At 42.2% G+C, this 26,090-nt stretch overlaps 1 protein-coding gene across 1 annotated transcript in view; it reads right to left on the bottom strand.

The window, feature by feature from the left end:
• Positions 1-1,259: 1,259 nt before the first annotated feature.
• The window catches only part of GRAMD4 (GRAM domain containing 4), a 91,496-nt gene continuing 66,665 nt past the window's right edge, over positions 1,260-26,090 (bottom strand). Inside the window, exons 6-19 of the mRNA XM_035126853.2 lie at positions 25,585-25,717; positions 24,238-24,263; positions 22,568-22,659; positions 20,924-21,015; positions 19,445-19,493; positions 17,016-17,087; positions 15,466-15,509; positions 15,255-15,364; positions 14,079-14,233; positions 7,514-7,661; positions 6,903-6,996; positions 5,938-6,022; positions 3,930-3,998; positions 1,260-2,030 (exon numbers count right to left, since the gene is read on the bottom strand). Of these exons, the coding sequence (XP_034982744.1) occupies positions 1,929-2,030; positions 3,930-3,998; positions 5,938-6,022; positions 6,903-6,996; positions 7,514-7,661; positions 14,079-14,233; positions 15,255-15,364; positions 15,466-15,509; positions 17,016-17,087; positions 19,445-19,493; positions 20,924-21,015; positions 22,568-22,659; positions 24,238-24,263; positions 25,585-25,717 (1,271 nt within the window). The 3' untranslated portion in view covers positions 1,260-1,928. The remainder of the gene's footprint in view (positions 2,031-3,929; positions 3,999-5,937; positions 6,023-6,902; positions 6,997-7,513; positions 7,662-14,078; positions 14,234-15,254; positions 15,365-15,465; positions 15,510-17,015; positions 17,088-19,444; positions 19,494-20,923; positions 21,016-22,567; positions 22,660-24,237; positions 24,264-25,584; positions 25,718-26,090) is intronic.

Raw genomic sequence — 26,090 nt, 5'->3', positions numbered from 1 at the left:
TACAACCTACTTGCTCAAAAAAAGTATATAAATTGCCAATTGCCTTTTTTTAAAAAATGAAGTCGTGTTGAGCCGAGAAACTTACAACATTGCTATTGATGAAACTGGAATACTGTGAATCTTGCATTGACATTTCGGATTCAGGACTGAACTAAACTTGCAAGTCTGCTTAAATCCCTTTGAGAAGAGAAGAGTTTCGCAGTTGAAGAAAAGTGTGTTTTGCAAAATCCCGCCACTGCTATTTCCCTTGCAAATTTATTCCTTCTAAAACAATGTGGAGAAAGCAGTTTTCTACCTTAACAAAGACTGAAGTCCACAGAGGCTCATTTTCCTCCGTCAAGTGTACTGTTTCATAACCAGAGCCCCTATTGCCTTTTTAAAAAGAAAAATGAATGCAAGTTTTTTAGGATGGAGCAAGTGGAGGTGCTATGTGCTCAATCCTTTTCCCAACTGAAGTGCTTCACCCTCTCCCTCCCACTGGGTTCCAGTTGCGCTTTTGCCCTTTGCCGATAAAGGACTTGGGAGCTCACAGGGTAAGCAGACAAGGAAATGATCATGAGATGGGAAATGCAAGTGCAGAAAGGGTTAAAGATCCCAAATTACTTCTCTGCTCACAACCTCCAAACTCCTGAAGCTGCTCATTTAAAAGTAAAAAAAATGGTCCACTGGTAATCCATTATTTTATATGCATTTGCACATAACATGGAGTTAGCGCTTGAAGAATCGGGAGTCCATTTCTAGTTTTTCTCGATTAAAGCCTTCCGCGTACGAAGTCTTATTGAATTAAAAAGCAGAGAGGAAGCCTGCAAGAGGCAAGAACAATCAGCAACGGAAAGTAAATTGGCATGTTTGTGCATTTGGGGGGGCAACCACCCCCACACTCCCAAATACGCTACTAAATTGAGGAGAGGGGAGACCGAACGTTCTGCTATGTGAATTTGATGAGCAAGCCTGCACTCACAGAGTGAGCCTGTACTACAAGAAACCAATTTTCACAACTTAAAAAAAACACCACCTCATTAGAACAAACGTTTTAAAAGAAAAAAGTAGAAAATTGGTGCAACTGTAAAGGCAGCACAACGCCGATTTATTATTGGTGGGGCAAGGGCAATGAAGTTCCTTAAAATGGAGATTCGTCACAAAAATGACAAGTTTTTACTAAAAGGTGCTTTCTGTTGAAAACAGTGGCTTCCTCTGTTTTATCTTATCAGGAGGATGCGCAAGGGGGCGGGGATGAAGGAGCAGGCCAATTTTCACTGTGAGACTTATTATTATTATTTCTCAGCACAACATTCTCCAAAAGTTGGGAATTCTTTGATAAGGTACATGGGTCTTAGCAAGAAAATTTGCTCAGACTTATAACTACAGGCAGCCCATATGCTCGGATAATGTTATTTATATATCAAAAGCTCTCCAGAATTCGTTTATTTATCAGGGCTCCCCAAAGCACGCTGTTAAGTGCAAGATCAGGCTGCAATTCTGCACCCATGGCATTCCTGAAATGCCACTGAAATCGACCATAATTGGACTGTGCGCAGAACCCGTAGCAAGAGATTGTACCATCACATCCTGGGATTTTGGGGGTGGCGCAAGCCAGCTTCTATGGCCTGCCCCTCGAGCTAGCTTTGCCAAGGATATTCCTAAGCTTTTTAATGTCCATAAAATAAACATTAAAAGTGCTTGATGTGCAAGGCTAATAGTGATGATAGCACTTTCGCCGTGTTTTTTATTTTTCAGTTTTTTACAAAAGCTTTTCTTAAAAAACAAAGACATGGAAGGCGTATATAAAATACACTTGTGTGTAACGTAAGACATATGCATCAAAGAAAATTATTGCAGAACCGATGAAGGATGTTCCACCTTTTTATTCACTACCGAGTGAGTAAAATTAATAGAAGTCTCTCCAGGAGAACCCCCACGGTGATCTACTAGCTTTCGCTGGTGGATGCTGCAGAAGTTATCTTGGTATACTGGTTGAAAATGGTCTCGAAAGCTTCGTCTCTGTGTACCATGGCCCCAAACACCAAAGGCTTGAAGAGGGGAGGAAGAGAAAAGCAGAAGTCAGTAACAATAATGATTGAAATACGGAGATCCCTAGTGCATCGGTAAGAATTAACTGTGCAATCCTATACAGTGGTACCTCAGTTTTTGAACAGCTTAGTTCACGAACAACTTGGAACCCGAACGCTGCAAAACTGAAAGTAGGTGTTCCAGTTTTCGAATGTTTTTTTGGAAGCCGAACGTGCTCTGTTTTGCATCCCCCAGTGTTTCCTGTTGCGCTGCTAATTTGTGTCCCGCTGTTTTTCCTGTGGCGCTGCTAATTTGTGTCCCCCTGTGTTTACTGTTGCACTGCTAATTTGCGTCCCCCCATTGTAATTCAAGCCTTCCGTTTCCGAATGCAGTGTTCTAAGGGGATATTTGGAGCTGATATTTGGTGCTTTTGTTTTTGCTATTTATTTTGCATTTTTTTTGTTTTGAGGCTTTTTCAGTTAATTTGCTTTTGTGATCCCTGTTCAGCTACTGATTGGTTGATTGATTGATTGATGGATGGATGGATGGATGGATTGATTGATTGTGTGACATCAGAAATGGATAAAAAAAACCATCCAAACAATGACTATCATCAGTGCAGGTAAGAAAAAAAATAATTTAATTTTTATCATCTACAATACTGTCTTATTTATCTTACAGTACAGTTTCTGTACTGTACTATTTTATAGAACAGTTTCATTTTATGGATCAATGGTCTTGTTAGATAGTAAAATTCATGTTAAATTGCTGTTTTAGTGGTTGTTTTTAAAAGTCTGGAACGGATTAATCCATTTTGCATTACTTTCTATGGGAAAGCGTGCCTTGGTTTTGGAACAGACTTCCAGAACGGATTAATTTTGAGAACCAAGGTACCACTGTACATGCATGTTCACAGGTAAGTCACACTGAGTGCTGAATAATGGAACTCTTTTTCATATTATTTAAAGAAATCCTATAGTACGATGAATTTGTGAGCAGGGTCTGAACTATGAGCAACAGAGGGAAATAGAGATTATTTTACAGTCATACCTTGGAAGTGGAACGGAATCTGTTCCGGAAGTTCAAAACGTTTGGAAACCAAAGTGCGGCTTCTGATTGGCTGCAGGAAGCTCCTGCAGCCAATCGGAAGCTGTGGAAGCCCTGTCGGACGTTTGGCTTCCAAAAATAGTTTGCAAACCGGAACAGTCACTTCCAGGTTTGCGACGTTCAGGAGCCAAAACGTTTGGAAACTAAGCTTCCAAGGTACGACTGTACCGTTATTATGCTATAAGAGAGAAATAATAGGGTGCAGCAAGGGGGAGAAATTAAAAAAAAACTACCATGAAAATCAGGGTGGGACGTCAACAAAAGAAAAGAAAAAATAGTATGCATTGGAGCGTATTTGTGTGTTGTTGTTTTTTGAAAATTTGATAAAATATAATGAGGGGGGGAGAAGAAGTCTCACTGAGTTTGATGTGGCTTATTCCCAGGTTACGTGGGTGCACGAAGCAGTTCAAGTCATTCTTACCAAACGCCTTCACTAAATAAGTTTCTCATCATCAACCTCTCCAAATCATCACACGCTTTCCATTACTACTGACAAAGAACGTGACTCACTATTCCCTTTCTGCTCTAAAACACTCGCTGTGGTGGATTTTTGTTAGGCGGCCCATGCATATGCATGCTAAAAAAGGACCCGAAACGTTTTCTCTTTCCCTGAAGATAATGACTAAATCCCCTTTCGTTGCAAATTGCAGCACAGATGCTGGCAACAACTTTTTAAAAAAAGTTTAGTAAAGTAATCCACGTGGTTCAAGTTAAGTGCTCCAAAAACAGACAAGGTCACCAGAGCATTAATATTTCAGTCGGCAGAACTGATGGTGCAATACACGTTAAGATCCTTTTATTTGCCTGCTCACTTTTTGCGTAGATGGCGTTGATACCGCAATCCCCATTCCGGATCCTGGGAGGACAGAAAGCACTTTGTACTGAAAAGAACAAAGAAAACGCAATATTTAAATACTGAACTGGTGGAGGAAATGTGGGAAAGGCTCCGATCTGGCCAGGGCTGGAGACCTCTCAGGTCCATAGCACAAAAGGGAGGGCATTAAAACAACAACATCATTAGACTAGGAGAAGGGTAGGTCATGCTTTTGCAGACTTGAGGGCCACTTTCACTCCTGGACAGCCTCTCAGCTGCCACATGACAATGGTGGATGCAATTTTTATTATTATTATTATTATTATTATTATTATTATTATTATTATTATTAGAATTTATATACCGCCCTATACCTGGAGGTCTCAGGAAGCTTCACAGCAAGACCACAACATATAAAATCAAACCAAAAGCAATAACCCAATAACCCCCACCCCAAAAAAAGAGCCTGGTTAAAAAGGAACGTTTTTGCCTGGCACCTAAAGATGTATAATGAAGGCGCCAGGTGAGCATTCCACAGATGGGGAGCCACTGCAGAGAAGGCCCTGTTCTCGTGTTGCCACCTTCCAAACCTCTCTAGGAGGAGGCACATGAAGAAGGGCCTCAGAAGATGATCTCAGGGTCTGGGTAGGTTCATAGGGAAAGAGGCGGTCCTTGAGGTATTGCGGTCCTGAGCCATTTAAGGCTTTATAGGTCAAAACCAGCACTTTGAATTGGGCCTGGAAGCTAATTGGTAGCCAGTGCAGTTGGACCAGGATCAGTGTAATATGCTCAAACCGCCTTGCTCGGGTAAGCGACCTGGCCGCTGAATTTTGCACCAGCTGAAGTTTCTGAACCGTCTTCAAAGGCAGTACGACAAGTTGCAGAAGTTGAGGGGGCAGAACAACTTCAGAAGTTGCAGAAATCTAACCTTGAAGTTACCAGAGCAGTAGGTAGAGCTACGAATATGAAAGTTATCTTTTTCTATGGTAGTTTCTTCACATTCACACATCCAGACAAGCAAGAAGCACTATTACGAGTTCAGGGGCTCAGTGCAGCTAAGCCAAAACTCTCAAGGAGAGTCCAAAGCAGGGCTGGTGAGGCTCGGGTGGCCTGGGGAAGAGTCCCCAGAGCGAAACAGAGAGGCCTAGATAGCTGCATTTGACTCTCAGCCCCTTCCCCATTGCTGTACTAAAAGGTAAAGGACCCCTGAACGGTTAAGTCCAGTCAAAGGCGACTATGGGGTTGTGGTGCTCATCTCACTTTCAGGCCGAGGGAGCTGGCATTTGTCCACAGACAGCTTTCCGGGTCATGTGGCCAGCAAGACTAAACCGCTTCTGGCACAACAGAACACCGTGACAGAAGTCAGAGTGCACGTAAACGCCTTTTGCCTTCCCATCACAGCGGTACCTATTTATCTACTTGCACTCTGACGTGCTTTCGAACTGCTAGGTTGGCAGGAGCTGGGACAGAGAGCAACAGGAGCTCACCCTGTCACAGGGATTCGAACTGCCGACCTTCTGATCGGCAAGCCCAAGAGGCTCAGTGGTTTAGACCACAGCGCCACCCGCGTACTTGGGTCCGGGTGTGCCAACTTGAATAAAACATTGCATAATCGATCACAAGACATGGCACACACTCATCATTTGAATGGCAATGCCTGTCAACTTTGGTGTAGCTCTGCCCCCTCAGGTATTTTTTTGGGGGGCGCTAGTAGTTGGCTCCTAGGGTGGGATTTGCAATGGCCCAGAAATAAGCTGGGAAAGGCAGTACTGGGTTAGTTAGCTCAGACAAGAATTTCAGGGTTGTTGTGCTAAAGGAGCTCCACGTGATCGGAAGGCTTCACAGATCATGACAAAGAAACACAACCAGAAGTGGCTTCCACCTCTGTACATTGAATGGATCTAGGTGCCAATGTGATGTTCAAATGTTTTGACTCGGTACACAAGAATACAACCTTCATTCTTATTATTTAAAAACAGCATGTTAAACAGACATCATGGACCTACCTTTTGAATATCTGTAATATCTGTCAATTTTATAACTTTATTCCTTTTAGATGAACCAGATTTGGAACTTTCAAAGCACAAATAACTGGACAAAAGGAAAGGAAAACATTACGTATTATATAGATGTTTGGGGACCAAAATGATTCAAAGCCTTGCCAACTAACTTCAATTTAAATACAAACAGCTTTGCAAATCAATGTGGAACAATTAAATTGCCAGACAAATGAAAAAAATGAAAGAGCAGTTGCACCAAATCAAACAACAAAGCTCTATATAGTTTTAGAGACTGTCATACACAATGCTAGAAGCAGGACATCTTAAATACCCTTCCATAAGGAATTCCACACAGATATATCGCTTCCATTCCTCGGGAAAGATTCAAGTCTCAGGAATATCCTCTTTCTCACCACTAGGTGCTTTTAGTCTTTTAGTCTTTTTTCTTTTTTAGGATTGACATACCCACAGAAACCAATCGGCCTGCCCTTATTTTTAAAAAATATGTTTCTGGTGCAGCAGAACACCATGATGGAAGCTAGAGCGCAAAGAAACGCTGTTTACCTTTTGAGAAAGAACATCACTTCACTCAGGATATTACAGCAGCATTGGGTGACTCTTTTATGACTCATTAAATCCAATTCTCTAATTATTTCTTGAGGAGACGCCTACTATTTCATGAGTTGGTTCTACCTCATGTGAACGGTGAATGAATCTTGTTGCAACAAGTTCTGGTATTCTCATGAGGGGGGAAATCCACTAAGGGCTAGTTTGCACGCCCTGTATATTTTTCTTACATTTATTTACGGTGACACGTGAGAAATACCTTTAACCTTCTTTGGTTTAATGGCACTTGCAAAAGGAGTTGCACTGTGTTTTTTCCTTTGAAATTTACAAAAGTGCTGGTGCTCCCAGTTAAGTCAATTTTTCCCCAGGCTGAAAACTCCGTTACAAATCGCGTAAAGACTTACTTTTCTGTGACGTAAAGCACTCCGTTTCTAATGTAGTCTGTGGGCATCTTCCTGTCTCTGTTAATTAAGCAGCAGCGCCAGCCATTCTCACACACTGTCAAAAGAAAACAAACACATTGTACTTCATGCAAGAAATTAAGGGGCTGATCCTTCAGAGTGACAGGTGACCCAGGAAAAAGACATTTTCCAAAAAAAAGAGAAAACGGACACAGGCATGTTTTGTTCCGTTATGGTGACAAATCTTTCTTTAAAAGCAACAAAGCCACACTCCAGAATTCCAGAATGCATACCAAAACTTTTTCTAAACCCTGAAGTATTTGTTTCAAGCACTGGGTTAAGTTACCTCTCTCACAGGATTATGAACCTTTCCTGCCCTCTCAAATTCGTGCTACCACAAAAGGCAAACCAAGTGGCAGGCATCAGGTTCGCTCAAAGAATCTTATGGTTGTCAGATAAAAAATTAATTTGGCCTCTTGCTCACAGGACCTAACAGCAGATAACATTACAGGGCAGTTCATTTTCTCAGTACTGCCGCACCCTGCACAATTCTTTTTTTTTTTAATGCACTTCTATTTACGGCCAACGCCCGTGTGTTACGTATGTGCCGCTACCTGACAAAGGACGTTCGTTTTCCGACAGATTAAATACTTCATAGAAGTTGCCTCTCTTGGTGGTGTGAAATTTGCTGCTGTCTTCGTCTCGGCTTACTCCCGTCGGGGCGCTTGAGCCCACGCAACTTCGCGACGTTGCCGTTTGAAGCTGCAAGGAAATAAAATCAGTTTGCCATTAACGCACGGCAAACGCGTAAATCGCACAGGGGCGGCTTTGCAATTTTATGCAATCCTCTGGAAAAAAACAACCACACCCTGCCTTTATTCTTCGGAATGTGCATTTATGGCCGGGGGGGTGGGGGTGGAATCAAGGCTCAAGTTGATACCCAACACAACTGCCGTGTCTTGCCCACGTCGACCAGTGTTGTAAATGGTCGGGAGTGGAGTTTCCACATGAGCCAGAATTAGATCCAATCTATTCATTCAGAATTATCAGGTGGACTGCACCACTTCTTACTGCAGACATGTGAACTGCATACAGCGGTACCTCGGTTTTCGAACGTAATCCGTTCCAGATTTCCGAAACGTTTGAAAACTGAGGCGCAAAGGGCAGCCTGCAAATTCAATAGAGAAAAGTGGGGGGGGGGTGCTCAGAGCGGGAGCCATTCGACTTCTGAGGTGCGATCGTAAGCGGAAGCATTTGCTTCTGGGTTTTTGGCAATCTAAAACCAAAGCATTCGACTTCCGGGACGTTCGAAAACCGAGCTACCACTGTATTAGAAAGCTCCTGCACCGTCTGTGTGGAGCGTGCCCACGTGTCACAACTCTTGAGAGATCTAGCGAATCGGGAAGAGAAGCTCCAGTACAGCCCCCTCTTGCAGAAACTGACCCCCCCCCTAAATGCAGAAAGGTCTTACGAAGAGTGAGAACATGCAGCCCCGCATGTTCAGTCAGAAACGGTGCCATTTCAGGTGGGCTCTATTGTATTTTGTAAATGCTGGCTGCGATCCTAAGTGGCGCATGCAAGCAAGGGGCTTTCCAGGCGTGCTTTTATTGTAAGCCACCCTGATTAAACGGGGCTGAACCGCAGGGTGTCATCGCAATAAATGATAAAAGATGTTCCCATGTGGTCTGCCGTCCTGGCCCTGGCGAGGAAGAGATCTGCTCAGCTTTTAATAAAATAAGATGTGTAATGGACCCTCAGGCCGCTATCTTGATGTTTGCTCGCATATTACGCCCTCAAATTCTAAGGAATATCAAAGTTTTGTTTAACCATTTGGCATCTTAGGCTGGCACAGTAACTCCCAATTAAGTAAATTCTGCTCGAATGTTTCAGTTACGCACTTTAAACCCTGCTGATTTCTTTGCTGCGCTGAGAGAGGGGTGGGGAATAGACATTCAATTCATCAACAACCTGACCATCTCAATTTGTCTGGACTGCACTCTTTAACACAAAGCTTTTTTAAAAAAAGTTCCAGTAGAATTGCAACTGAGAAATGAGAATATGGCAAATGCCAAATGCGTATTCCATGCCAAATCAAAAACCACAAAAACACCCTTCTTATTTTTAAAACATAACAAGTTCATGGTTAGCCCCCTCTACAAAAAAAAGTACGATACTGTACATGTCTTAGTTGTGGTTTGTGTGCTTATCGAACCTACCAAGGTACAAAATGACTAAAATTCACTTTGAATGGTCGGTGAGCCTTTTCTGTGGCACTTAATACCACTGTTATACCTTATTTTGAAAGAGACCAAAATTAGCTTTATTTTGATACCAAAAATAAGCCCAATGGGATGAAAAATAAGTGAAACAGGAGGTTTATTTCTAAATTGACGCAAAAATTGCATTAGCTTAAATCGCGCGAAAATTGAAAAATTTTAAAATTTCTCCTGCGCCCAATTTTGGACCCCCCAAAAATAATTTGAGTTTACCTCATAGGTACACAAAAAAAATTTGAAGAAAAACTTGAGTTGTGAAAGCAGTCTCGAGTATTAAAATCAGGTGATTTGGCATGGAATGACCCAAACACATTCCCCAGCAGCCATACTGGAGACACCTGGTCTACTACATTAGTCTACTACAATGTTGTTGTTGAATTGATTGATTGATTGATTGGTTGATTGGTTGCCCTTCGTCCTAAGGTCCTAGGGCAAGTTAAAACGATTAAAACGATCAAGAGCAGCTTAAATCAGGCTGCCATCATGGAAACAAGGTGGGTCCTCAAAACGCGTATCTCACCGATGCCAGATGTCAGGAGTAAACAAGTGTGTTTGGCTCCTTCCACATCATCATAAGGCATTTTCCAGAAGGCTCTGAAACCTTTCGGGCACTCCAACCCCTCACTATGGGTGTTGCGCACATGCACCCGCCAGACAACCGGAGCTCTGCAGTCCCAAAAATTGTCTGTTCCACCTTCCTCCCCTGCCCAGTGTCCCTCCTCTGGCATTTCTTGCTTGCATTTCAACTGCTTCCCTCTAGCTCTTCCTGGCAGCGGTATTTTTTTCCGGGGAAAAGGGGTGCTGGAACTCACCAAAACGCAGCCTCCCCCTGTTCTCTCAGAACGGCAAAGGCGCCCACCTGAGAGGGGCCGGGACTGAGTTCCGGCGAGTTCCACCTGAAAAAAGCCCTGTCCCCTAGATGCCAGTCGGAGAAGGAGAGGGAGTGAAAAAGCATGTGACCCTTAATTCTTGCTTCCTGCGTTGGGAATCTCTCGCTTGGCTCAACTGCTTGCTCAACAGCATGGTTTTTCCTCCCAAAATTGGAGGGCTTAACTACGAAGCAAAAACCTATAATGGGTGCAATTCAGAATGCTGATATTTCACGGTTCCAAATCCTGTACCCCAAGGACCACCTCTCTCCATATGAACCAACCTAGACCATGCGGTCATATTCTGAGGCATCATTTTCATGTGCCTCCTCCACAATAAGTCCAAAGTGGTTCCTCTTCTCCTGGGCCTTTGGTTAATTAAAAAAATCTATGGCCTTTTAAACTGGGTGGGGGGTATTGTTTTTGCTATGTGTGCAGAGAAGGGCAACCAAGATGATCTAGGACAGGGTTTCCCAAACTTGGGTCTCCAGCTACTGTTGGACTACAAGTCCCATCTTCTCTAGCTAGCAGGACCAGTGGTCAGGGAGGATGGGAGTTGTAGTTTGAAAACAGCTGGAGGCCCACGTTTGAGAGACCCTGATCTAGGGCCTGGAAACGAAGCCTTGTGAGGAACGGTTGAAGGAGCTGGGTATGTTTGGCCTGGAAAGGAAGAGTCTGAGATATGGAAGCCATCTTCAAATCTCTTGAGCTCGTTTTCTCCTTCTTCAAGTTGCTAGAAAGAAGATTCCGAGAAACTCCAGGAAGAACTTTCTGACCGTAAGAGCTGATCGTCAGTGGAACGGTCTCCTTCGGGAGGTTGTGGACTCTCCTTCCTTGGAGGTTTTTAAGCAGAGGTTGGATGGCCACCTGCCATGAATGCTTTAGCTGAGATTCCTGCACTACAGGCGGGTTAGACTAGATGACCCGTGGAATCCCTTCCAACTCTACAATTCTATGTATTTTTTGTGTTTTGATATTGCAAACTGCCCTGTGATCCTTGGACAAAAGGTGGCATAGACATTTATTTATTTAATAATAATAATAATAATAATAATGTAGAGAGCCTTCGGGTGTAGGATAGACTCTGCACTGAAGATGGTCACTTCCAACTCCTCATAGCTTCAGTGGTGGCCAAACTTGGCCCTCCAGCTGTTTTTTTTACTACAATTCCCATCATCCCTAGCTAACAGGACGAGTGGTCAGGGATGATGGGAATTGTAGTCCCAAAACAGCTTGATGGCCAAGTTTGGCCACCACTGCCATAGCTGGAGATCACATATCTGTCCCCAGTCTCCCTTACATAATTCTAACCGTCTGACTCTGAACATCCGAACAGGGTCCTTTCACTAGACAGCATTTAACAAGCACATCAAAACAACTCCTTTGACTAGATCTGGAAATATTTTTGCACACAATTAATTCAAGATCATTCAGCTAGCAGGAGCCACACTTACTATGCATTTCCAAGAAACTTCAAATCAAAACCAAGCCATTTAATATACGCAACACACACACACACACACATACAAAATAACTGTTAACTAAATACACAAGCTTACGCACACACGCACACACACAAAAGGCATCAGCTCATTATGAACACAAATGATCCAATTGAAAGAAAGTAAGTGTTGCACGCTAAGATCCATACCTTTTCATGCCCTGACAGCTAGCAGGAAAGGAAAAAACAAACAAACACAAATGTGACAGTGACAAAAGAAAAAAGCGAAATCTATTTAACTGTATAATATACAGAATAAAAAACATGAACTGAGTGAAGTTGCAAGGTTGTACATTCCAAAAGACTACACACAATGATTGCAATCTTAAACAAAAAGAAAAAGAAATCACTCCAAAGTTATCAGTGGTTAGAGCACATCTCTTCAATCCATTAAAATTAAATTAGCCCTAACTAGATTTTCCATTTCTGGCTCTTAATCTGTTTAACAGTGGGTGTAAGTTTGCACTTCATTTTGTTTATAATTTGGTATTAGCTGAGAAAAGTATGACAGAAGGTTAATTTGGTGTAATGTAGATAATGAGTTCTCCATAGATTCCTTTGATAGACCAAACAAAAGAATATATGCATATGGGCAGAGCAGCTCAACTGAAGAAAAGCTGAACGTTCAGAAAAAGAGTGCAATACAGCCCCCCCCCCAATGACTGTACCACGTAAAATTATGGGTGGGGAAAACAGTTCAAGGGTCTGTCAGATCAAAAGTGTCACTGGGATGTAAATCGCTTGCACCGTTGGGAAATTCAGGGAGAAGACTCTGAATGAAGCGCTAGGCACTCCAGATGCAGGAAAATGCGGAATTCTTTAGGGTAGGGATGGAGAACTGGATCCAGCCAGATTCCATGGGCCATTTTTACATGTGATGTCAGGCGATTCCAAGACACGGCAGCTGTCTACTTGCTCCATCTGGTATGCAGGCTGAGACCCTACCTGCTCATGGACTGTCTCGCCAGAGTGGTGCATGCTCTAGTCATCTCCCGCTTGGGCTATTGCAATGCGCTCTACGTAGGGCTACGTTTGAAGGAGACCCAGAATGCGGCAGCTAGTCTGGTGACTGGGAGCGGCTGCCGAGGCCACATAACACCAATCCTGAAATACCTACATTGGCTCCCAGTACATTTCCAAGCACAATTCAAAGTGTTGGTGCTGACCGTTAAAGCCCTAAACAGCCTCGGCTCAGTATACCTGAAGGAGCGTCTCCACCCCCATCGTTCAGCCGGGTCACGGAGGTCCAGCTCTGAGGGCCTTCTGGCGGTTCCCTCACTGCAAGATGTGAGGTTACATGAAACCAATCAGAGGGCCTTCTCAGTAGTGGCGCCCACCCTGTGGAACACCCTCCCATCAGATGTCAAGGGAAAAAACACTATCTGACTTTTAGAAGAAGACCCTGTCTTCTAAAACAGGGCTGAAGGCAGCCATGTTTAGGGAAGTTTTTAATGTTTGATGGTTTATTGTATTTTTAATATTTTATTGGAAGCCACCCAGAATGGCTGGGGAAACCCAGTCAGATGGGCAGGGCATTAATAATAATAATAATAATAATAATAATAATAATAATAATATATTATTATTATTATTATTATTAAAGATTATTAATATTATTATTAAGGAAGATTCTTCTTTGAGTTGAGATGCAAAGGAAGAACCTGGTTGCCTTTTACTGAAAAAGAGCAGGCCACGTTTTTCTCTTCTGCAATCTTAGCATTGTGGCGCTTATCCGCACTAAGTTTAAACACCTGCCTGCTCTTAGACCGCAAGTGACAGCAGGCAGAGGTTTATCTCAAATCTCAGTGCTAAGCACCACAGCGCTAAGATCAGGGACAAGAGAGCCTTTATCTCAGATCTTAGCACTGATATAAGAAATGACCACTCTCTGAGGTTCCCCACAGCTGCTATGTTTTCAAAATAAGACAACCTGTAATCTGATTGGTAAAATTCTGACAGGGCTGCTGCTGTATCTCTTATTATTATTATTATTATTATTATTATTAAGTCTGCCATTAACCGTTGGTGTGGCAATGGCTGTGGGCAAGATCAGAATTACTGAGGATGTCTACAATTGCTAAGGACTTGATGGGGATTATATTTGCTGTGTTATATTGTCACAACTGAGTGAGACTGGGATAGCAACTGCCAGTGTGGTGTAGTGGTTAAGAGCGGTGGACTCGTAATCTGATGAACCGGGTTCGCGTCTCCGCTCCTCCACATGCAGCTGCTGGGTGACCTTGGGCTAGTCACACTTCTTCGAAGTCTCTCAGCCCCACTCACCTCACAGAGTTGGATTAGATGACCCTTGGGGTTTAGAACGTTTTGTTCTGGAGCACCCAATATCTACATTTACGGGGCCTTCTGTTTTTTAAGTGGGAGAGGTGTCAACTATCAAATCCAACCGGTATGTTGGGTCCACAGCCTTAGAAGCCAGCCAGCCAGCCCCTCTATGTGCTCTAGTCACTGAAGTCCAATGGATATTGTTTGGTTACGTGAAAACAAAACACACAAAAAATCAAACTCTATTTACCCGTCTTGATACTGTAGCATTAGCTCTCTCTTTGAGCTGGGGATCTGTGGGCAGGTTTAACCATATGATATAAGGGGTATCGTACTTTGCTCGTAGCCTCGGACACCGCTTGAAGACAAAGTCGATAAGGAAAAATTTGATTCCTGCATAAAGTCCTATGTAATTGGAAAGACCAAAGAAAGAAAGAAAGAAAGAAAGAAAGAAAGAAAGAAAGAAAGAAAGAAAGAAAGAAAGAAAGAAAGAAAGAAAGAAAGAAAGAAAGAATCAGTGAAATATCAGCTTAACCGGAATTGTGCTACCTATATAGTCACCGTACAACCAAAACGAAGATACTTCGACCCTTGAACAGAAGGCCAGAAACTATAAAGTCTACAAGAGTTTAAACTGTATTCCTTACAATGTTATGACCAGCCTTGGGTAGGCAAAAAACCCCAAACATTAAATGAAATTACCAGCTGCCCTCTAACAGGCCCTATCGCTTAAGGTTTGGACATTGCTGTGTTCTGTATGCTAGCATTTTCTGTGCTGTAAGGTTGTTTATATGGCCGGCTTAATGATTTTATGCTTTAATTTTATTTGTCCGCCATATTGAGAGGATGGTTCTAGAAGCATTTAAAATAAATTATTCTCAGAAGGGGTTATATCCATCTTTGGGACGTGGGTGGCGCTGTGGTCTAAACCACTGAGCCTCTTGGGCTTGCCGATCGGAAGGTCGGCAGTTCGAATCCCCGCGATGGGGTGAGCTCCTGTTGCTCTGACCCAGCTCCTGCCAACCTAGCAGTTCGAAAGCATGTCAAAGTGCAAGTAGATAAATAGGTACCACTCCGGTGGGGCGTTTCTGTGCGCTCTGGTTTCCGTTACGGTGTCACATTGCACCAGAAGCGGTTTAGTCACGCTGGCCACATGACCCAGAAAGCTGTCTATGGACCAACGCCGGCTTCCTCGGCCTGAAAAGCGAGATGACCGCCGCAACTCCATAGTCAAATTTGACTGGACGCAACCGTCCAGGGGTTCTTTACCTTTCATTTGTACCTTACATCCATCTCCAAGCAAGCCTGGCACCGTGCAAGTATTTTTTGAAGCATGCCCAATTAATGGCTCATAATGGAAACATGGCTCCTGGTCAAGCTAGATGTGAGCTTCCAAGACTACAGAGAGCGGCAATAAAAGTTTTACCCATTGAAAGGCCGATGATCCTGTATGGAATACAGCAGGATGCTATAAACGCCGCCCACAGAGCAATGTACAGCTTTTGCGTAACTTCGGGCTGCACCCACATAAACAAGCTGTGAAAGGGAAAAGGAACAGAGAAAGAAGTGAGACATCTTGGCACTTTGTTCTCTCCCCCCGTTCAAATACGCTGAAAATAAATACATTTAAAACTCACTTTTTGATTTTTTCCAGTATGTCTGACATTTTGCCAAACAAATTCTGCAAATTGAAAGAGGAAGGGAATGTCAGCTCGGAATATATTGCAGTGCAACTTAAGCTAAAGTTCTATTCTAGATATAAAGCCATTGTTTTAAATAAAAAAAAATTCAGTTCCATCTCATTGCAAAGGAGGAAGAGAATCTTTATTCCAGTCACAAGTACAACACTCATAAATTCTTCACATTCCGGAAATTGCTGCATTAATTACAGATTGCCCAGTGGACAGAATTGCAAATCCTGTGTAAAAAGGTTGCTGTTTTGAGAACGTAGAAAACATTTACACTAAGGTTGAACTGCTTTTTTCAAATTTTATTTATAATTTTTTTTGGTTTTACAAAGTTTGCACATTTACCAAAATATCAACCATACATTTGGCATCAACTTCCTCTTCCATGGTTCATTTTAGTTACCCTTTTCTGCTGCATATTCCAATTAAACCTTATTATTTCTTTTTCCATTTTATATCAGTTTTCTTTATGCTGCTGAATTTATTCTAACCCTGCTAATGTATTTGTTGTCGTTTAGTCGTTTAGTCGTGTCCGACTCTTCGTGACCCCATGGACCATAGGACCCCATGGACCATAGAATTAATGTCTTTAATTCTGCATATTTCATATGCCATTTAACATTTTAAACTCTGTACAGTCTACGCATTGCAAGAGGCAATATTGTGGCATGGTCAAGAAGAAAAGAGTCGTTTGAAACTGATTTTTCTCATGGGCCAAGCTAACTCTCTTTAATGAGTTCAGGTGAGAGTCACCAAAAAGATTTGGGTTTAATTCTCAGTTCAGAAATAAAATTTACTGGCTGGCAGCCCCCAGTAGCTAAGAAATACATATACCGTACTTTTCCGTGTATAAGACGAGGGTTTTTTTACTCTAAAATTATGTTCAAAAATGTGCCTTGTCTTATACATGGATAGTGAATGTGGTGGAAGGATGATTGGCTACAGCTGCGAGCAGGAGGTTGTCCGCAACGTTTGTTGGCTGATAGGAGAGCTGCTTTGGATTGGCTGCCACTTCTCTAACTGGGTTGGTGATTGGCTTCTGCACCAAACACTGCTATGGATTGGCTGCCGCTGCCATGATTGGCAGCTGCTGTTCTGGAAAGCGTGCAATTGCTAGCTAGCGGACAGCTTTTCTCAGTTGGGTAAGAGATTTCTTTTGCTGGGGAAAGGTCTGTTTGCGATTGGCTGTTGCTGTGGCAAGTGGGCGATTTTCGGCAATCCCCCCCCCAAAAAAAAGCTGTGAAACTCTGGGCAATCCTCCGCAAAAAAAGCTCAACAACTCTTATACATGGGGGCATCTTATAGACGGAAAAGTATGGCAGATAGCAAAAGCTATCTAAGAAGCCTGCTGAGAAAGATGGTTGCACCTAGATTGGCACAGGCAAATATGGACCACAAAAAAACAGATCTGGGAGCTGACAAGAAAACTTGTGTTATGAACCGCCCTGAGATCTTACCCACAAATCCTTTCAATGGGAGGCGCCAGGGATTTACATTACCTGTGCTTTTTGTGCCACGTCCAGAACAAGCTGGAATTTTTCTGACACTGTTAGATCTTCTTTTGGAGGTTCCTGAAAGAAAGCCAGAAATGAGGCAACAAGAATTTTTACATGTCCTTCACCTTTTCAGCGACAAAAAGCTTAGGGCAGCAGATTTGTGGTAACACAATGACTATGATATGCCTGTGCTTGGGGCTCGCGTGACTGAATTTTCCGCCATGCAAGCATTCTCTCCCCATAAAGAACCAGATGTCCAGTTTTCTACAGAAATATTTTTTTAAAAACAATGGAAGTGCATTACATTATACAGACCACAAGCTTATAGTCTATACTCAAGACTAGGAACCTGTGGCCCTTCAAATGTGATTGGACTACAGCTGTCATAAACCCCAGTCACCTTGGCCAATGAATGACCAGGGATGAGGAGAGCAGGAATCCCGTCCCCCCAGGTGGGCGCCATTGTCTGGCACCTCTCAGGTGGGCGCCATTGCCATTCTAAGAGAACAAAGGAGGTGTTCATAGTGAGTTCGGGCTTAGTGAGTTCATAGTGTTCATAGTGAGTTCGGGCATAGTGAGTTCGGGCACCTCTTTTTCTAGAAAAATATCACTGAATGAGAGTTGTGGATTGGCGGGAACTGGAATGCTGAAGGTCTAGCCCATCCCTGGGCTAGACACAAGTAAGAATTTGGCCTATGTCAGCCAAAGATCCCAAAGAAAAATCTGGATACAGTGGTACCTTGGTTTAAGTTCAGTTTAGTTTATGAGCAACTTGGACTAAGAATGCTGCGAACCCAGAAGTAGGTGTTTTTGTTTGTGAACTTTGCCTTAGAAGCAGAACATGTTTCGTTTCCTGTTGAGTGTATTCCATTTGTAAAATTGAGTCCCCCCACTGCTATGGGAAAGCACGCCTTGGTTTAAGAATAGACTTTAAGTTCGTAAACCAAGGTACCACTGTATAGTAGATGGAGATACTAGTGATACTAAATATTGGTAAAGAAGTTACTTGAGAGGATATGAAGAGGAAGAAAACACTTCCCTCTGCTAAGCGGCCATTTGGGTGTTATAGCAGGATTAAAGAGACAGAGGAACTTTGTTGCAGGTAAACTGCATTTAGTTGCATGACTGAGCTTTTGGCTCAGAATGAAGTTTTGTTCCATATTCAATTAACCCATTTATTGTTATGTCCAAACACAGACAAGCTGTGGTTTGTCTTAACTAGGATTGGCTGAAATGAGCCACCTTTAAACTGTGATCTCGGTGTCTAGAAACTGTGGTTTTGGGAATTATGTGAAGTAAATAGATGTATGAGAGATTTGAAATCGTAAGGAATTTTTAATAATGAATTGGAAATTGCTAAAGATAAAGGAGAAATGAACCGCAGATCGAGGGAACTCGAGGAAGTCCCTACATGCAATGTTAAAAGAAAAGGATTGTGTATTTGGATTTTTGTGTTATTTTTTATTGTTATGTTATTGTGTTTTATTGTGCTTTATTGTGTTTTATTGTGTTGTTTGTTTTTTGTTGTTTTTGTTGTAAAATCAATAAAAAATTATTTTTAAAAAATAAAATAAACTGTGATCTCAACTTTCCCGTAAAAGATAAATAATACAAAGCAGGTTTAATTAGGGTGCAATGCTAAACTATGGTTCTATCAAAAACAGAAAGAAACCTTCCAATTTCATCATGGCCCCTCCAAAGCAGGATGGGCAAAGCACAGAAGTGTGAGGGCCATTCATGTAACACTTAAGTAGAATTTAAAGATACAACCAGGCCGCTAAGTTTTAATATATAAACAAGGGGGTGGCTAGGCTTTTATGGCCTGAGGACGACATACAGCGATACCTTGGTTTACAACCATAATCCGTTCCGGAGGTCCGGTTGTCAACCAAAACAGGTTGTAACCCAAGGCGCGCTTTCGCCAATGGGACTTCCAAAAAATAAAAAAAAATTGGTTGTAATCCCAAAAAGATGGGTTGTAATCCAAAGAAAAGGGACACACACTTCAGGGTTTGACGTGGTTGTAATCCAAAATGGTTGCAAACCAAGGTATCACTGTACATTCTTCACCGACCCTTCAAGGGCCACGTATCAGGATGGGCATTCACCTGCATTTTGTCTACTTTTTTTTTAAAAGGGTCACTGCCAAATTCCACGGGCTCTTGGCTGAGGGCAGCAAAGTTTGCTTGGAGAGCTGCATCAGGGGAATTAGCCACCCCTGTTATATTCAGAATAAAGAAGCTCTGTGAAACTATTTAAAAGCCCTTTTCTCATGCCTTCAATGGTGTGTTGCTAAGTGTAATATTTGGGTTTTTAATGACAAGCATAAAAGGAAGTTTGAGGCCCCTAATACTAAACATAAAAATCTGGTAGAGTCAATTATTACAATGAACAAAATAGATAAAACGTATCTCAGAATTATTTGGACTTACAATGGGCTCAGAAACTTCAGGCACAATACTCCACTGTATTCTCCACCCTCTAAAAATAAAAATAAAAAATGCGTTAATTAATCAGAAAGACTAGCTTTTCCATAAGGCTCAGTTAACAGAGTAAAAGTAATGTTTTTAAAAAAGCAACTCGTGTGGGTAGCAGACATCTTTTCAGATCTATTTTAATTATCTCCCCCAAATGCAACCACCCAGTTTGTGTCAATGCAGCCTTACAGACTCATACGGTCTTGAATATTCAAAAGACTGCCATAGATCACAAGTATGTAAATAATGCTTATGTTTGTTCTTAACCAACCAAACACCCTATCAACCGTACAAAGCCATAATTAACATTAAAAAAAAACCCACACTCATCAATCCTTTGACAATCGACAGTAATTATGGCATTGCAAGATTGTTCCTGCACAAATAATATCCATTCTGTGTAGATTACTGCATTTGGCTTTTTAATTAGGGATTAGCATTATGCTGGTTGTTAACAAAAAAAAATATGATACTTGGCATTTTAGCCTTCCTGCATGCAAATAAAACTAGCCCACTTCACAGGAGGGGACTTTCATCGGTACAAAGTTCATCAGGAGCACAATGCTGGGTCCTGAGGCTGTGGAAGCTTTTTTTTTTTTTTTGCAAACGCCCACATGGAACTGGAAACTCTGCAGGAGTTCCCTTCTGCAGACATCACCTTCTCCAGAGGTGGAGAAGACATGCAACAATGGAGGTGGAGACAGCAGCACCGTCTCAATGCCCTGTTATCTACTCATGGGGCTCCTTAAGCACGACAAACGTCTGAAGAGGGCTTCAGGGAATCAGTGAACAGGATGAATGTGCTTGCTGAAGCTGAAGCAATTTCAGTTCCAGCACAAGGTTATTATACCTGTGTTGATGTAAGAATCTGATGGCACACAGGCAGAAACTGTCATGTTCAGTTACCATGGGTAACAGAACTTTGAAATGAGTAGATTTGCATTGTCACTTTTCCTGGTTTAAGAATAATGCTCTGGGTGGGGTTATTTACTTGTCTCCAAAATCAGCGTTTTGTAGAGTTCCTTTCCCTCTGTTACAACCTGTGGAGGAGCTGCAGTTGTGCCAAATTGCTTCTCTCTAGGAAGTCTGGCAGATGATATAGAACCACATAAGAGTTGGAAGGAAGTACGAGGACCATCTAATCCAGGCATCCCCAAACTTCGGCCCTCCAGATGTTTTGGCCTACAATTCCCATGATCCCTAGCTAACAGGACCAGTGGTCGGGGAAGATGGGAATTGTAGTCCAAAACATCTGGAGGGCCGAAGTTTGGGGGTGCCTGATCTAATCCAGTATTTCCCAAACTTGGGTCTCCAGCTGTTTTTGGACTATAACTCCCATCATCAGAAGGACCACGGGTCAGGGATGATTAGAATCGTAGTCCCAAAACAAGTGACAAACTGAAACCACAATACAGAAGAAAATTGTGTGATTACCTGGCTATGAGGTAATTTAAGGATAACCTCAAAATTGCTAAAAATAAGAACATAGGAATGGCCCAGCCATGCCATACAGCATTCATGTAGATCTATAGTCAGAAGAAGAAAAAAGGAAAATTACAAAGGAAATAATAATGATGCTTTCATGCAATACCCATGCAGAAAACAATCTCCCAGGACACCTGTATTGATTTGAGATGAATCAGGCTCTCTTACATTGCAATTCTATGCATATTTACCTGGAAATGAGTCCAGCTATGTTCAATGGCAGGCACCCCCAAACTTCAGCCCTCCGGATGTTTTTGACTACAATTCCCATCTTCCCCAACCACTGGTCCTGTTAGCTAGGGATCATGGGAGTTGTAGGCCAAAACATCTGGAGGGGCCGCAGTTTGGGGATGCCTGTTCAATGGGGTTTACTCCCAGGTAAACATGTATAGGAGAGATGAGGAACTTGTAGTGCAACAGAATCTTCAGAGCCCTAATTCCAATCCTGTCTGGTTGGGGTTCAGCTGGAGTCTGAAAGGCTACAGGTTCCCATCAAATCAATTTATACTTTTGAACTGGCATCAACGCTCTGAAATCATGCAGATGGCCAAACATTTTCACTTGGAAGGCCCACCCCCCCACCCCCAGTATTATACTGACCTATGAAGTGACACTCTTGTTTTTTCCCCATTCTGCTATTAATGCCCCTTGAAGAAAATGCGGGTTCTTGACATTCTTCCAGCTTCCACGGCAACAAGCTCTCCTCACAAGCAGGCCCAGAACGGCTGCTCATATCATGAAATGCTATGCCCTACACAACAATTTATCATCTCAACATCTCCCTTGCTTCACTGAACTAATATTCTCAGTGTATTTTGAGGTCTGTGCTTACTTAAAGGATTCTGCACAAAAACCGTGCAATTCGGCTTTGCTTGAACAATGGAGTACAAGTGAGAATTGCAGATTAAAACTAGTTGCATTAACCTGGTATGTATAAGAGGCAGCTACCCTTGAAATACTCTCCCAGATATGTTAGGTTTCTAGGAGCAGGATAGTATTTTTGTTTTTGAGAGACACATTATTCTATCAAGAGGCACAACTTGGCAGGAGACCCAATATGACTCTGCAAACTCTTAACTCTGTGCCAATCCATACCCCAAACCCACATTTATAGTGTATTTGAAACAGGGTAAACCAGCCCAGGTGGTATTCTCCATAAAAGCTCTTTGTTAAAGTGGAAGACTCTGCTCGCTCTATATTATCACCCCCATCGTGTTCCTTTAACGGATGTTAAGAGATGCTGTTACAGTAATCTGGCGAACTAGACACTACAAATGAGCCAGAACAGCGAACGGGTAAAAAGAGTGTATCTTTTAAAAACTGGCAAGCATTTACAAACAGCGAAACTTTTGCAACTCTACACAACCGACACTCCAACAGGCCTGCTTGGTGTCACAACATACGGCACTGTAATGCTGATTTATGTATGTCATTCTTCCCAGCCCTGCGGGTGTTGTTGACTTCCAGGATTTGTATTTTATCAAGCCAGCTTTAAGATTTAGAATTGGGTAGAGTTGCTTCCCCACCCCCACCCCAATAAACTGAGCAAAGGTCATGTCTGTAAGTTCGCCTGAACAAGAAAGGACAACTTACAATAAAGGCAATAGCAGAAGTATAGATAGAATACCAGTCTGATAAGGCAGATAGATTCTTCACAAAATTTGTGACAGGTTTGGCACCTCTCTCTAGGCAGAAGAGAAAATAAACATACTCTAAGCACACAGCAATGTTTCCAAAGACATAATACGATGACTCTGAATTGGAAAGGGGCGATGGGACCCCCCCCCCTACGGCCCCAATAGTTGGTGCCTGAACTTTTCAACATCTCTTTCCCTTGGGATTACAAGCAGAAGCGGTGTGTGTCACTGACTTAGAATGTTTCCACAGATAAGCGGTGTATCTTGTTATTAAACACACTCTCCCATAGTCCTTATTTAGGCAAGGCATCTCACGGTTTCTAGGAATTCAGGAAGCTAAGAGCTAATTCACGCACGCATCTGCATCACTCGAGTTATCGCTCTGCGAGCAGCTGCTGTATACGCAAACAGCCTCCCTGGGAAGTATCGCACTCGTCAAGGTGAAATAAGGCCGTGCCAGTGGTGTTTTTGATCAGTTTCCTACATGCAAATCACACCTTCGTGTTTTCCAGAGATGAATCTGCGCCTACGAAGCTGCCTTCAGACTGCACCATAATTTAGGAAAGGAATGGCACAGTAGCAAAGTATCATTTTGCAAGAGGCCAAAGGCAGCTCAAAGGATGAACAGGATTGCAACCACACATCCGGGTTAGCCCAACCACATCTCCATGCCTGTATTAAAAGGGGATATTACAAACAAGGGCAAAGGCTGCATTCTTGCCATTCTTGTGGTGTGAGATGCCTCCGTGTGGGGCCTGCAGAATTTCAGATTAATCTTAAGCAACTCTAATTCTCGTATACTAAAAAAAAAACAACCCACAAACATTTGACTTGCGGAACTGGTCCAGCTCCATTTGCCCGATAAGGAGCTTTATAAAACTAGCCTGAAGCCAGCACAGAAATCAACTCAGTGTGATCATTTTGGAATTGAAAAATAAACAATGAGCCTTAATGGCTTGGCAAACAGTAACAGAGTTATTTAACGATGGAACACTTGATTAATTAAACTATGTTCCATAGTTAAGAGTCATTGGGCAGAACAAATCAGAACAAGATCGCTGCTCCCTCTTCACCAGGCCCCTCGGCTCTTGTTGGTTTGGTCACTTCTTAACTCAGTTTCCCATGACAGCCAAACCGTGAAACTGTGGTTTAATAGCTCCTTACAAGCTAGGCTAAACCATGGTTCACTGACTCAAAAGCATGACGTCTGAATTGGGCCTATGAGTCAAATTATCACTCTAGTTGTCAGATAAATATATCCAAGAGAGTTCAAGCTTCTATTTCTGTTCAACAGAGCACAACAATAAGCTACTATTGGGAAAACGTTAAGTTTTAGGGATTAGCTTGAGAGCTATTTTAAATTAGACAATTAATTAATCCTGTGAATAGATACACTGCAACAAATGAATATTCGCATCATGTCACATCATGCTTTTTACATTTTAGATTTCTGTAACTTTGAATATTAGTAATATACTTTATCTAATTCCATGTTATATGTGACACTGAGGTAACAAAATTATACGGATTTTATTGCTGCAAGATCCACATAAATATTTCTCAACACTGTATTTTATATACAAATGACATATATATATATACGTAAGAACAATGTTAGATACTTACTTAATCGTCTCATATTTTCCGTGAGCCTGGAAAATGAATAGTAGATCATACGATATGTTATCTTTGAAGGACAAACCTATTTCTGCTACTATTATTCAACACAGATTATTCAAAAATTGTGTGTGTTGCGTCAGAACTTCGGCACATATATTTTTATTAAATTTCAATGCCACCCTTCACCTGAAGATCACTGGGCAGTTCACAACATAAAAATACAAAATGAGAACACAAAATACATTTAAAAAGAATGAAAACAAAAACAAATAACCCTCCTCCCACAAACATGTTAAAAAAGGACATAGAATGCTAATCAGCCAAAGTAAAGGGGCTGGTTAAAAATAAATGTTTTGGTCTGATGCCTAAAAACATGCAATGAAGGTGCCAGGCAAGTCTCCCTGGGGAGAGAATTCCACAAGCAAGGAGCCACCACAGAAAAGTCTTGTTCTCATGAGCATATGACACCAATCCTGGTCCGACTGCACTGGCCACCCATTAGTTTCTGGGCCCATTGCAAAGTGCCGAATTCAACCTATAAAACGGATCAGGACCGCAATACCTTAAGGACCAGTCTCTCCCCATATATGAATCAGCTCAGACCCTGCAATCACACCTGAGGTCCTTTTTCGCGAGCCTCTTTCACAAGAAGCCTGGAGGCTTGTGGCCCGCCCTGAAATCTATTAGTATAGGGCAGTTTGCCAATAATAAATAACAGTACAGTAACACAAAGACGGACCTTTTCTGCGGTAGCTCCCCGCTTGTTGAATGAGGCACACCTGGCACCTTTGTTACATATCTTTAGGTGCCACGCAAAAACATTCCTCTTCTTCCAGGCCACTTAAGCAATCTATGGACTTTTAAACTGTGGGGCTTTTATTTTTTGTTTGCTTGTTATTATGATTTTTGTGATATTTTTTTTTTTACTGTAAAGCATCCTGTGATCCTCAGATGAAGGGCAGAATATAAATTTACCAGTAATTTAAAAAAAATTAAATTACAATGGCTAGAGCAATTTATGCACACTAGAAAATCATTAAAATAAGTCACCTAGGTAAGTTTCACAGCTATCCTACTGAGTGTTCCCCACCCCCACCCCGAAGTTGGATTTCCCGAGCTCTTAAAAACAGCGGAATATGGAAAACATGAGAGGGCAATACGGTACTTTCTTCTCAATTTTGTGCAGATACCCCATAAAGGGTGAGTCCAGAATCACGGCTACTCCAGTTAATTCCCAGAGTGGAAGCAGCCTCTAACCCTTTAGCAATTGTCCCTGCTAATGTGCTTTTTTAGCAGATGCTATCATTCAAATATTTTTTCTTTTAAAAAAACTGATATTCCTGTGTGACTTACCTTCTAGCACTAAGTGGTTCTTCTGTTTCAACTGTGTTTTCTTCAGGCTGAAACCTGAAGTCTTCAATATATTCCCCAAATTTGTCATAGACCCACTTCTGAACCCGTGAACACATCATGTTGCTGCGTTTATCTGGCGATAAAAAACACCAACGTTTTAGTTACTTCTAAGAGGTTAGTTGAGAACAACATATGCAAGCTAAAGCAGCCATATTAACAGGTCTTCACTGTGATACGATGCCCTAGAGCAGAGGTAGCCAATGGGGTGCACTCAAGGTGTTGCTGGACTACAATTCCCATCAGCCCCAACTCCCATCAGCCCCAACCTGCATGGCCAATGGTCATGGATAAAGGGGGTTGTAGTCCAATAAGATACGGAGGGGCGCTACAGATTCCCCATCCCTGCTCTAGGGATTGAACTTTTCCATCGATGGAAGGTTTGGTCATATGATCTCTCATGAGAAACTGATCCCACCCATGGCTAAATGCATTCACACACACACACA

Source organism: Zootoca vivipara, chromosome 10 (genome assembly GCF_963506605.1).
Source record: "Zootoca vivipara chromosome 10, rZooViv1.1, whole genome shotgun sequence".
NCBI lineage: Eukaryota > Metazoa > Chordata > Lepidosauria > Squamata > Lacertidae > Zootoca > Zootoca vivipara.
The sequence above is the reverse complement of the archived record's forward strand: the minus strand, read 5'-3'. Positions and strand labels throughout refer to the sequence as shown.